The 14,665-nt window shown below is 40.5% G+C and overlaps 1 protein-coding gene across 1 annotated transcript in view; it reads right to left on the bottom strand.

The window, feature by feature from the left end:
• itpr2 (inositol 1,4,5-trisphosphate receptor, type 2) overlaps positions 1–14,665 on the bottom strand; it is a 246,649-nt gene that overhangs the window by 64,222 nt on the left and 167,762 nt on the right. Inside the window, 5 exon segments of the mRNA XM_055155239.1 lie at positions 1,500–1,683; positions 8,472–8,636; positions 9,990–10,165; positions 11,443–11,568; positions 12,805–12,997. Of these exon segments, the coding sequence (XP_055011214.1) occupies positions 1,500–1,683; positions 8,472–8,636; positions 9,990–10,165; positions 11,443–11,568; positions 12,805–12,997 (844 nt within the window).

Raw genomic sequence — 14,665 nt, 5'->3', positions numbered from 1 at the left:
AATGACCCAAAAATTTATTTTCAAATAAATTCTTGCCAGGCGAGAAAATTAATTTTTGGGTCTGATTGATCCGCCCCAAGAGAGCGGTAAGAAAAAAAAAATTTCTTCAGCTCAATGTGACCCCGAGGAGAGCGTGAGGGTTTTTAAGAACATGAAATTTCTTTTTAAGACTTTTAAGACCACGCGGCTGCTCTGGTTCCTGAAGACATGGACACCTGCGGCTTATAAACAAGTGTGGCTTATATATGTAAAAAAAAATAATAAAAAAATGTAGTTGATGTAGCTTATATTCAGGTGCACTCAATAGTCTGGAAATTATGGTAAGTTCCACATTTAATCATCTGTTATACTCTAGAATTATACTTTGTTGTGAACGAAAGCAACAATGATCTAAAAATAAAAACATCAAGGACAAGTTGTTTTTTCCTGGATATTTTGGTAATAAAATGTTGATTACCTTTGTTGGCGATTACCATGATTAAATAAAATGTTCCACCAACGATTATTGTCGATCTATTATCACAAAAAACAATATTCTTGTTTATTGCTCCCTACTAATGAGTAACCCAGAGTCACGTGACCGTCCCAGTACATGGGTCTAAACGTGGTCTGGATCCACGGATCTAAAATAAAATCTGGATAAGCCCCTCCCCCTTCTGCCTCTAGTGGTCGCTTCAGGTTCTGCAGCTCCGGGAGTTCAGGCCACAGAGGCACAATGCATTTTGGGAATTCAACCTGCCCGTGTTCTGACAGGGCATCCGGCTTTCACAAAGATCAGATTTTGTATTCTATGTATTTTTGTAAAATTTTCTATTTCCACAACATAAACAATAATTCCTCAAAGCTCGTAAAAGCGATCTTTGTCAGACTGAGCCGAGCTAGAGTGGCCAGATTTTCAAAATAAAAAAACTGGGACAGCCCCGTTTTTTTTTTTTTTTTTTTGGTGGTTGGTAATAATAAAATTGTGACACGAGTGCGTGACGAACATGAGTCAGTAGAGTCACATTTTCTTTGTGTTTTGGTCGTTTTTAAGCCGATTTTCCGTATTTTACCCAAACAAATGTCAGTTTATGTCTCTCTTTACTGTTGGCAAGATCAGATTGGTCAAAACTTGAGACACCTGGGACATTTCTTGTATAAAACTGGGACAAATCAGTGTTTTTTTGTAAATCCACTAAGACAAGGGACACAGGCTCAGAACTGGGACTGTCCTGGGTAAATAGGGATGATTGGACACTGTACTCAAAGCTCCTAAAGTGATCTTTGTCAGACTGAGCCTCGCTGCTCTGAGTCGCTCTGAGTCTCTAGTTCAAACGGTATGAAAACAAACTCTTGGTCTGAAAAAAGAACCTAACAACATAAATTATCGGAAGACCAAACGAACCTCATCGGTGGGAGGAGCTCGCGTGGATTGAGGAAGTAAATGTGGAAGACAAAAAAACAACACGACGGCACCTTGGGTTCACCTTCAGGTTTTAATCGAGCTCTGCGGTTGGTACCTGCAGCTGAAAGCCGGTCCACCTCCATGCGGAAGTCGTGCTTGAAGAAGAGGAAGCCGATGATGGAGAAGAAGTAGACGAGGAAGATGGCGAGGATGGCGGTGAGGATGATGGAGCGACCGTTCCTCGTCACGCTCTTGATCACGTTCAGCAGAGTCTCCTCACGGATCACCAGGTCGAACAACTGACGAGGACAAAGAACAAAGACATTTCGTTATCACTTTACTGTACGGAACATTACGGATGACAGATTCTACGGGCGAATAATGTTTAAAGCAAAAGTCTCCAACCTGTTGCTCTCCACCCCCTTCAGAGGAGCTCGCCAAGGGATTTATGAATTCTATTATTGCGTTGTATAAGTCAAATTTGAATTATTACCACTATAAATGTGTCGTTTTCATGCCGAACTTCGTGCACTAATAAAAGGGTAACTGGTTTATGTTTTAGGTTAAGTTTACACTGAAACAAATCACCGTATCATCGTATCAGAAAAGATTTGAGTCCAGACACGTCGTTTCTGTGTCTGCAATCCTTCTCTACCCACACAACTGTGAGCACATTTGTTTACGTTTTACACAAACTAAACTTAAAACCACATGATTAATTTGCATAAACTAAGCGTTTCCTTGTGCTGCTGATGTGGTTCAGTTTCTGTCAGACTAAAGGACAGTGACTCAGTGGAATATGAGTGTTCTCTCTGTGACAGAGGGGAGTTCTGCTGATGCGGAGTCTGTTCTGTGTTTCTGTCGTGTTGGAGATGATTCATGTTAAACTTTATACAAACACCAGGTTTAAATCGTTGCCTTCTCATGTTGTGGAGGTGAATTACTTCAGTTGCATAAACCTCGACTCAGATCCATAAATCCATAAATTGGGTTTTAGGAGCACTGCAAAAAAACAGCAGCTTTGACGCTTTTAAAATCGTGTTGTCTAAGGTCATGTTTACACTGAAACGAAAAACCTGAATCACCGTATCGGAAACTATTTGTGTCCAGACTAGGGATGGGCATGATTAATCGATTAATCGATAATTGATCATTAAGAATTTCATCGATTACATTCATTTTAATGGACAAACCGAATGTATGTTTGTGTGTCGTGACCAAACAGGTGTGTACATGTGTCTCTGCATCAGAAGGAGCGAGACACAAACAGTGGGTCAGTCTGTAACGAACCGAAGCACAAATGTGGATTTAACCAGGATTTGTAGAAGAAATTCCACACTTTCCGTTGCGTTGGGACAAGTGTGAGTCCATGTGCACAGTGGATAAAGCAGCACATATGTTTCTGTGTCCAGTGGGAAAAAGTTTTTCCAGGTGAGAGTCGCTCAATGTGGATGACGAGGCCCCCGCCCCCTCCCCCCGTACGCTGTCCTGGTTTTGACAAACACAAATCTGGTCACACTGACCTGTATTCACCTGAGTCATGTCTTTTAATCCAACACAAGTTGAACCACATCAGCGACACAAGAGCTGGAGTTTTATCTTCACTTAGTTTATGTAAATTAGTGATGTGGTTTTAAGTTTTGTTTCTGTGAGATTTGAACAAAACTGAATTAAACACATTATAATGTCAAACAGCTGATGTGGATCTAGAGTCGTTATGTTTATATGTCGTAAAGTTGAATTTATTTATGCAGGTTAGTGCAGATAGTAATAATAATGATGATCATTTTAATATAAAAACATTAATGATTAATCGATAATCGATCGTTAATTCTTCTGACGATCGATTAAGAAAATTTCATCGAATGCCCATCCCTAATCCAGACACGTCGTTTCTGTGTCCACAATCCTTTCCCATCCACACAACTTTGAGCAGATTTGTTTACGTTTTACAGAAATGAAACTTAAAACCACATGACTCATTTGCATAAACTAATCATTAAAAAAAACCTGCTCTTTCCTTGTGTCGCTGATGTGGTTCAGTTTCTGTCAGACTAAAGGACACGACTCAGTGGAATATGAGTGTTCTCTCTGTGACAGAGGGATGTTCTGCTGATGGTGAGTCTGTTCTGTGTTTCTGTAGTGTTGGAGATGAATGGACAAATATTCTCGCCTCTAAGTCTACGTTCAGACTTCAGGGCTTAACGCTCAATTCGGATTTTTTGTGAAATCCGATGTTTTTTCGAGGTCGTTCACATTTCCAGTTAAATGTGACTTGTATGTGACTCCAGTGTGAACATTAAACGGCCCAAAAGTGTCCCACATGTGACACTGGAGACACGACGACGTCAACCGCAGCGAGCGTCTCTGTGTTTACACAAGTTGAACAAACATGGACGCAGCATCGAGCACCTGGAGATTTTAAAGTTCCTCTCGTACCGGAGCCAGAACATGAACAACTTACTTGTTTTAAGGAGGAGATTGAGAAGGAGAAGGACCAGGTTTTTGGTGGTGGTGTTTTGTGGTGAGTGGAGATGTGCTTCACTTCAGTCACACAGAGTTCATTAACAATTTTCTCCTACTTCAGCGCAGAATAGTGACGTTTGTGTCTTGTTGATAACGTGTAGGTGGATGAATGCACTTTGGCCGTTCACACTGAAGTCACATGTCAAAAGATCAGATATGTATCAGTTTCAGGAGCACAGATCCAAGTGTCCTGGGTCACATTTGAAAAAAACAGATCTGTGTCGTTCAGACTGACATTAAAAGATCAGATACAGGAACATAGAGGCCCAAAAAATCTGATTTGGGTCACTTCAGGTGCAGACTGACTGTAGGCTTAGTGTTTTGTCGGTGAATGACTTGGCGGTGCACAGACCTACATCAGAGTATCAGTGTTTTCAGGAGTCCACACAGTCCCCATCACATCTGGACCAACATGAATTCGTGGAGCTGGAGGCACCAGATCGTTCCGTCTCTGGAGCCGTTTTTCATTGGATCAGTGTGAACGAACGCTGCCTCCACAACCAAAACGACTCTGGCTTGCCAAGGCTCTTATATATACTTAGTTTCTTTGCGACTGCTAAAATAAGCAGCTCTCTGGCATTTTTGTTTTGTAAAAGTAGCTCAGTGAAGAATATTATGCAATTTTCAGATGTTGTAATGTCGCTTCCTCATCACAAACAGACCTGGACTTGTGATTTGTTATGAAATTCCCGAGTGTGATGTCACGAAGTAAAATTTTAAACCTAAAAAAGTGAGAACTGGCAAAACGAGTGCAAATACTTTTGGACAAATGTGAAATATAAATGATTTTAACTGTGCTGTAGTAAAGTGAGTCGCCCGAGCAGTTTAAACATTTGTCCTTTACACCAGCGGACGACGGTCCAATAAAGAATCCCCAGAAAAGTCACACAGTTTGGAGATGTAGACAGAGTAATAATAAAGAGTTACTCAAACATGTGGGAATGAAACAAAACACAACTGCGGGTCTGTTTCTGAGGACGGAACAATATTAGAACACGACTTAAACCTCACAAGAGTCAATTCTGCGTAAAATAGAAGCTTTAAATGTGTTTGTTTTGGTTTTAGATCGGCAGGTTTTGGTTATAAGAGCAGTTATTTGGTTCAATATTTCTGAATTCAACTGGATATTTTACCAGTTTTAGAGTGTTTAAATGTACAACAGGTGAGCTGATCTGTTCTGTTCTAAATATGAGTGTAAAGTAAAATATATAAATGATTCATGTTTGCCTCATACATCATTCGTGGTGGATATTTTATTTGGTATTAATTAGGGGTGTCAAATTATCGCGTTAATTGCGATTAATTAATTACAGTCATATTTAGCGCGTTATGTTTTTAATCGCGTTAATCTTATTTTTAATCTCTAAATTTACTGTTTCTGTTCGCGAGTTGACTTATTATAAAATCTGTTTTTATGTGTTGTTGGACTAGGGATGGGTATGATTAATCGATTAATCATTAAGAATTTCATCGATTACGTTAATTTTAATCGACAAACTGAATGTATGTGGTGTGTCGTGACCAAACAGGTGTGTACATGTGTCTCTGCATCAGAAGGAGCGAGACACAAACAGTGGGTCAGTCTGTAACGAACCGAAGCACAAATGTGGATTTAACCAGGATTTGTAGAAGAAATTCCACACTTTCCGTTGCGTTGGGACAAGTGTGAGTCCATGTGCACAGTGGATAAATCTGGTCACACTGACCTGCACATATGTTTGAACCACTGCTGGAGTTTTATCTTCACATTCTGTGAGATTTGAACAAAACTGTTTTTCCAGGTGAGATGTCATGCATGAATTAGTGCATGATGTAATTAATGATTAATCAATAATCGATCGTTAATTCTTCCGATGATCGATTAAGAAAATTTCATCGAATGCCCGTCCCTAGTTCGGACACAGTCGTACTGTGCAGTCCTGCTCCGCTCGCTCCAGCAAAGAATTGTAATTTTCATTCCCGTTCTCGCCGCGTCTGCGATAAACCTGCACACGTCTGATCTGAAAACATCTCGACACAAACACAGAACAGACTCACCATCAGCAGAACATCCCTCTGTCACAGAAAGAACACTCATATTCCACTGAGTCATGAACTTTAGTAGAAGCTGAACGACATCAGCGACACAAGAGCATTTTGTTTTTTTCTCTGCTTAGTTTATGCAAATGAGTCATGTGGTTTTAAGTTTTGTTTCTGAGACTTGCACAAATCTGCATTAAACACATTCTATTGTCAAACGGGCTGATGTGGCTCTCGAGCAGACATGTCCAAACTATGGCCTGTGGGCCAAATGCGGCCCTCAGACAAATTTTTCTTGGCCCTCAGGCTTCCTGGAGAATTGGTCCAAATTACCTTGCATCAATAAAAAAATTACTTTCTAATCAATCAATCAGTCAACAACTTTATTAATCCCAAAGGGCAATTCAGTTGGCACATCTCTGATCACGCACAATATATAAATATAAATAATAAAGAAAAAGAAAGACAGACACTAAACGTTCAAACCACAGAGCATCAGGGACACAGGAACAAATTCACTTTCCATTTAAAATCCTTATGGCAGAAGGAATAAAAGATTTGGTGTAGTGGTTGGTCTTTTGCAGTGGGGTGACATAGCGCCTCCCAGAGGACATTTTCATGAACTGTGGGTGCAGAACATGGTTAGGCTCAGTGTGGCCTTAGTCTTTTCTAACACCCGATGTCTCCACACAGACTCCAAATCCTCCATCTGAACACCACTGATTTTGCTGCAAACTTTTACAATCTGGTTCTTATTATCTGGTTTTATTGCAAGTTTTAGTCAAATCTACCTTGATAAAGCTCATATTGAATATTTAGTGTGTTGTTAAGGATCTTAGCGTGAACAGAAACTGTTAACACATAACTAATGTGTTAAACATGCACAGATTTCAATTATTCACTGTGATGAGCTCGATCGTCCCTCTGCTTCGTTCATGTTTAGATATGTGGCCCTTGATGAAAAAGGTTTGGACATCTCTGCTCTAGAGTCTTTATGGTTTATATGTTGTAAAGTTGAGTTTATTTATGCAGATTAGTAACAGTAATAATAATAATGACACTTATATAAAAACATTAATAATAGTATGAAAATAATGTAAAAATGAATTCAAATGAAAATACCTCAAGTTGAAGAATTTTCTCAGCAATTATTAGATGAGATTAAAAAAGAGATTATGATCTGTAATTAATTAATCAAATTAATTAATTAATCTCAAATTTTTTTTATCACTTAACAGCACTAGTATTAATAAAAACATTTGACGCAGACTAAATTTGGGGATGTGGTTCTAAAACTTTTGACTGGTAGAGTATGAAAGGACAAATATTCTCTTATGTTGTCGTTTATACAGATCACACAGGTAAAAAAAAATAAATAATAATCTGTAGTTTTCTCCTCATTTTAGAGTCAAAGGGTTTAGGGTTTTGTGGCTCCAAACGGCTCTTTGAGGATTTAAGGTTGGCGTCCGTTGCTCTAAACAAAACCATGAACCTCTGACAGCATTTTGTATTTTTTCTTTTCCAGTTTTCATCTTAAAACTCACTCGTGTGTGTTGTGTATTGTCAGTGTTGGGGAGTAACAGATTACATGTACTGGAGTTAAGTAATCAGAGTACAAATTATGAGTAACTGTATTCAGTTACAGTTACTGTTTCAGTGAGTGGTAATTGGATTACAGTTACTTTGCTGAAATAAATGGATTACACGGCGGGATTTTTCTGTTTTTACATTTTGGGCTAAATCCCCCCCCTTTTTTTTTTTTTTTCCCACTCATTGCCCGAAACTAAACCAGGACTAAACCAGGACTAAAACCAGGTCTAAACTAGATCTAAACTAGGTCTAAACCAGGACTAAACCAGGACTAAAACCAGGTCTAAACTAGATCTAAACTAGATCTAAACCAGGACTAAACCAGGACTAAAACCAGGTCTAAACTAGATCTAAAACAGGACTAAACCAGGACTAAACCAGGTCTAAACTAGATCTAAACTAGGTCTAAACCAGGACTAAACCAGGACTAAAACCAGGTCTAAACTAGATCTAAAACAGGTCTAAACCAGGACTAAAACCAGGTCTAAACTAGAAACTAGATCTAAAACCAGGACTAAAACCAGGTCTAAACTAGATCTAAACCAGGACTAAAACCAGGTCTAAACTAGATTTAAACTAGGACTAAACCAATACAAAACCAGGTCTAAAACCAGGCCTAAAATCAGGACTAAACCAGGACTAAACCAGGACTAAATCCTGCTGTGTGGACGTGTTTCTTCTTCTATCAATAAAATATTTAATTTGGTTAAATAAAATCTGGACTTTTTATTTTCTTTTAGCAAACAAAACATTTTATGTGAAGATTTCCTCGTCTTTGTTTCTCTACAGCAAATCAAGTAATCCAAAGTAATCAGATTACATTACTCACCTTAAATAACTTAATGGATTACGTTACAAACTACATTTTGGTGTGTGTAATCTGTAATCTGTAGGGGATTACATTTTAAAAGTCACCTTCCCAACACTGTGTATTGTGTACATCATTTCTTACCAAAAAGCTGTAGAAGAACTCGTGCACGAAGAGTCCGAGGACGCAGATGAGGGCGTAGGCCAGATGGTAAACGAACAGCGTGTCCATGACGACGGCCTGGTAACCTCGAGTGAAGGTTCCCTGGTTCCCGACAAAACTCACGAGAAAAACTAACTTGTTGAAGAGCTGGAAAAGACAAAAAAAAAAAAAGTGAAAACTCTGATTACTTAAAGGTGCACTGTGTAGCTTTTCTGGTGGAGGGTCCGTCACCTTCTTGTTTCTATGGAGACGTCACTGCTCTGCCTGGAATGTTCCACAGTGTGACATTAAAGGGCCCATCTTATGCAAAATCAACTTTTCAGATCTTTCTACCTTCTAAGAGTGAAGTGTGGCCTTGTATTTGTCACTGAAGTGTTTTTTAGATTGATTCTGTGTTTTATTTTATTTTTTTTAACAAATTGCAGCGTATTTCTGCCACCGTCCCACGTGACAACGAACTAAAGCTGCTACAACAATGACGCGGCAGATTCACCTATGACGCGTTTGACCAAGCAGAAAACGCTTTGTTTGGGTAAAATACAGAAAAGCTGCTTAAAAACGACCAAAACACAAAGAAAAGGTAAAAATATACTGACTCACATTAGAGCCGAGTGTAGAACAGTTTTGCTTAATTATGTTTAACTCGTTTCACAATTTTATTTTTACCAACCAACACAAACCAGGGATGTCCAAGATTTTTATTTTGAAAGTCTGGTCATCCTAAACCTTAAAGCTTTTTTGACAATATTTGCCTTTATGTTCTTTGTTTCTCCACACCAGCTACTGAACATTTCATCATAGAGATACATGTAGAACCCCCCAACATGACGTCACCTCATAGGCTACGTTCAGACTGCAGGGTTTAACGCTCAATTCGGATTTTTTTTGTGAAATCCGATGTTTTTTTGAGGTTGTTCACATTTCCAGTTAAATGTGACTTGTGTGTGACTCCAGTGTGAACATTAAACGGTCCAAAAGTGTCCCACATGTGACACTGGAGACACGACGACGTCAACCGCAGCGAGCGTCTCTGTGTTTACACAAGTTGAACAAACATGGACGCAGCATCGAGCACCTGGAGATTTTAAAGTTCCTCTCGTACCGGAGCCACAACATGAACAACTGACTTGTTTTAAGGAGGAGATTGAGAAGGAGAAGGACCAGGTTTTTGGTCGTGGTGTTTTGTGGGACAGTAGCGATTTTTGCCAACTTCAGCGCAGAATAGTGACGTTTGTGTCTTGTTGATAACGTGTAGGTGGATGAATGCACTTTGTCCGTTCAGACTGAAGTCACATGTTAAAGATCAGATATGTATCAGTTTCAGGAGCACAGATCCAAGTGTCCTGGGTCATGTTTGAAAAAATCAGATCTGTGTGGTTCAGACTGACATTAAAAGATCAGATACAGGAACATAGGGGCCAAAAAATCGGATTTGGGTCACTTCAGTCTGCAGCGTGAACGTAGCCTAAGTATCGGTTGCGTGTTGTTTGTCAGACTTACGTTGACGGTGCCGAGCAGCAGCAGAGCCGGACCCAGGCCCATGGTGTAAATGGCTCTGAGGATCAGCGACACCAGGAAGAAGAGGATGCCCCAGGGTTTGGGCACGACGGGCAGGAGGGTGGTGAAGGTGCCCAGAGACACCCACAGCAGAAGGTTCCAGAGCGGAGACAGAGTCCCTGCACAAAAAAGAACAGCATCATTGTAATAATTTAACTAATCTTACAATGTTAAAACACAACGTCAAATAAAAACATGGAGAGAATATTGTTTTTTTTATTTGTATATTGTAATTTGTGAGTTTTGAGTCATTTCCTTTGTGTATAAATTAAGTTTGTCCAAGAACTTTTAATATTAATTATTCGCTCTCCTAAAAGAATTATTTGGTTAAAAGTTTTATATTACGTAAAAGTGATTCTTGTGAGGTTTAAGTCGTGTTCTAATGTCGTTACCTCCTCAAAAACAAAAACAGAGCTGCAGTTGTGTTTCGCTTCATTCACACTTTCACTTTTTGTTAGTGTTGGCATCGAGAGCGCGGTAACTGAGACCAAGACCAGGCCGAGACCACAGGGTCCCGAGACCAGGACCAGACCAAGACCTCTGAGGGTCGAGACCGAGACTTTAAAAGACCGAGACAAGACCGAGACTTTAAAAGACTGAGACAAGACCAAGACTTTAAAAGACCGACACAAGACCGAGACTTTTAAAGACCGAGATAAGACCGAGACAAGACCGAGATTTTTAAAAACTAAGACCGAGACTTTTAAAGACTAAGACCGAGACTTTTAAAGACCGAGACAAGACCGAGACTTTTAAAAACTAAGACTGAGACTTTTAAAGGCAGAGACTGAGGCAAGACCGAGACTTTTAAAGACCAAGACAAGACCGAGACTTTAAAAGGGCGAGACAAGACCGAGACTTTTAAAGACCAAGACCGAGACTGAGACAAGATCAGATCAACATCATGAACAAAAACCAAGCCGACAAAAAAACTGTCTTGAGACCAAGACCAGTCTTGAGCACTACAGCACTACCCTTTATTATTAGTCTGTCTACATCTGCAAAGCTCAAAACGCTCTGTTCCACCTTGTGATGTCATGAAGTGTTGGTTTTCAAACTCTTTTTTTTACCTTTAGTTCAGTAGAGATCAACAATTCCAGGTCTGAAATGATCCAGACGATTCTAGTGAAAGTGTGTGAAGTTTAAAAACACAGTGGAGCACTTCCTGTATCACCACATGACATCACAAGGTGGAACTCAGTCTAAACATGCAGGGTTTGTGTGTTAAACATGTGTGAATGAAACAAAACACAACTCCAGGTCTGTTTGTGATGAAGAATCGACATTAGACCAGATCAGAAAACAGTCTGACATGGGCCTTTAAATACACGACTCAGCAGTTTTTAGTCGTACAAAAACACAAAAAGACTTTTTTATTCACGTCTGGATTTCTCACCTTCATCATCGTCGTCGCCGAAGGGGTAGAACACGGCCACGACCACGTTCAGTAAAAACGCCAAATAAAACGAGATGCTTCCCCAGAGAGAAATGTGCCGAGAAAACCAGAACAGAGCTTTATTTTCTGTAACACACAAAAAAATGAAAGTGAACACACAACGACACACAAACGCACACACACAAACACAAACGCACACACAAACATACACAAACATATACAAAACAGACAAACACAAAGAAACACACACAAACATATACAAACACACACAAATGCACACAAAAACGCACAAACACATACAAACACACACATACACACACAAACACATACAACAGCACACAAACACACACAAATGCACACAAACATACACAAACATATACAAACACACACACAAATACACACAAACACACAAACACATACAAACATACAGACAAACACAAAGAAACACACACAAACACACAAATGCACACAAACACAAACAAACACACAAATGCACACAAACGCACACACAACACAATAGAAACATACACAACGGCACACAAAATACATACAAACACACAGACACACACAAATGCGCACAAACACACACAAACGCATACAAACGCACACAAATACACGCATAAATGCATACAAACATGCACACAAACACACACAAACACACACAAACATACACAAACACACACACAAAACACACACAAAAACGCACAAATACACACACAAATGCACACACAAACACACACAAACACACACAAACACACACAAACACACACAAACACACACAAAACACTGGGCGTTGTGAAGTGTGTCTCTTGACAGGTGCATTTTGATATTAAAAGGAATCACAGTCTGTTTTACTCCTGATGCTCCTGAGCCGTAACGCTGCAAGTGGAGCGGCTTTGTACTTTACTAAAGTCGCAGCAATAAATTCATATATAAAACGCTCTGGATTATAAAACGCGCGCTCGTTTTTGGATGAAATTAAAGGATTTTAAGTGCTCCCTATAGTGCGGAAAATACGGTAATCTTAAATGTGGCAGAAGCATTTTTTTGCACTTCAATAACAAGACATTGTGGAATTTCGCAGATTTGTTTTTGCTGTTGTTTTCAGGGGGGTTATTTTTCCTGTACAGATATCCAGCTCTAATCATGACCCCTAAACCGTGAAGTAAGTAAAGAACATTGTGGATCATCAGACGCGACCTCTGACACCGACACAAACACAAACTCAGACTCTCTGGACGTTCTCTCTGTTACATAACCAAATAAAAACACATTATCATCACGATGCCCTTGTCGCTCTCACAGCTCACAGGTTTTTTTTGTTTTGTTTTGTTGTTTTTTTTCGCCCGGGCCCAGACTTACTCCGGATCTTCTTCTGCCACCTCATCTCGTTGTACAGATTGTCGAACTGCTGGAAGAAGTCGTTGACCTTGCTGCCCTGGTCGTCCCGCTCGGTGGTGGTGAAGACTCGGACCTTGGACTCTTCGGTCAGATACTCGCAGATGTTCGGCACCGGGAAAACGATCTGCTCCATGGTCCGGTCATGACGCACGATCTGGACCAAACAGAGGAAACGTGGAGGTTTGGGTCACGTTTGAGGCACTGGGTTCAATCTTCAGTTTGTAAATTCGTGTTTGTGTCCGTGGCCTAACGACAAACCGAGATGATAAAAAAGCAGCTGAAGTGTGTTTTCTTTCAGTAAATACGTTGGTGCCTGGAACCTTCCCCAACCCCAGACCTGAGTCCTGCACCGGTCCATTTTTGGAGACCAGCACCCGCCCGGACCTGCCCATTAAATCTGGACCCACCCGGACCCGTTAACATTCCACCTGTTACCCACATGAGACTAAACCAGGACTGACTAAACCAGGACTAAACCAGGACTAAACCAGGACTAAACCAGGACTAAACCAGGACTAAACCAGGACTAAACCAGGACTAAACCAGGACTAAACCAGGACTAAACCAGGACTAAACCAGGACTAAACCTATGCCCTGTCAGTGGATTATAAATATGGATACACGCAGGACGAACCAGGACTGCACCAGGACTGGACCAGGACTGGACCAGGACTGGACCAGGACTGGACCTTGTCTAAACCAGGTCTAAATCAGAATTTATCCAGGTCTAAACCAGGACTAAACCAGGACTACACCAGGACTGGACCAGGACTGAACCAGGTCTAAACCAGAACTTAACCAGAACTGAACCAGGACTAAATTAAGACTAAACCAGGACTAAATCAGGATTAAACCAGGATTAAACTAGGACTGAACCAGGACTGAACCAGGACTAAATTAAGACTAAACCAGGACTAAATCAAGATTAAACCAGGACTAAACCAGGACTGAACCAGGACTGCACCAGGACTGGACCAGGACTGGACCAGGACTGGACCAGGACTGGACCAGGACTGGACCAGGACTGGACCTCGTCTAAACCAGGTCTAAATCAGAATTTATCCAGGTCTAAACCAGGTCTAAACTAGGATTAAACCAGGTCTAAACCAGGACTAAACCAGGACTACACCAGGACTGGACCAGGACAGAACCAGGTCTAAACCAGAACTTAACCAGAACCGAATCAGGACTAAATTAGGACTAAACCAGGACTAAATCAGGATTAAACCAGGATTAAACTAGGACTGAATCATGTCTAAACCAGAACTTAACCAGAACTAAACCAGGACTAAACCAGAACTGAACTAGGACTAAACCAGGACTAAACCAGAACTGAACTAGGACTAAACCAGGACTAAACCAGAACTGAACCAGGACTAAACCAGTCCATCTCCTCCGCTGATGATTTTCTGTAATAAAAACACTAAAGTCTCTCTCAGTCTGGCCCATCGTTCGGGAAAAAGACGGAAAATGTCTCTTGTTTCCAGGGCGACGGACGACCAGGACTCACGTCAAGTATTTTTCCTCCGTTCATTGTTCATTTGATTCTCCTGACCACTACCCACCCAGAACATTCCAGAACATTCAAACCCAGTGCAGGACTCTGACTCTGCCCCAGACGTTGAGCAAAATTAAATAAAGACGATTTAACGTGTTTTCCATGTAAACCTCAATTCGGAATTATTATTTCCATGTAAACTCAAAGGAGAATTCAGAACGATTAATTCAGAATTAAAAAACAAACAGAAACAAAACACAAGTCCAGGTCTGTTTGTGACGAGGAAACACTAAACTGTGACACAAAAGCGCGTTGTGCGACAGG

Source organism: Boleophthalmus pectinirostris, unplaced genomic scaffold (genome assembly GCF_026225935.1).
Source record: "Boleophthalmus pectinirostris isolate CB_2022bp ecotype Guang Dong unplaced genomic scaffold, ASM2622593v1 HiC_scaffold_2, whole genome shotgun sequence".
NCBI classification, from domain to species: Eukaryota; Metazoa; Chordata; class Actinopteri; order Gobiiformes; family Gobiidae; genus Boleophthalmus; species Boleophthalmus pectinirostris.
Note: the sequence above shows the minus strand (reverse complement) of the source record. Positions and strands in the feature narration are given on the sequence as shown.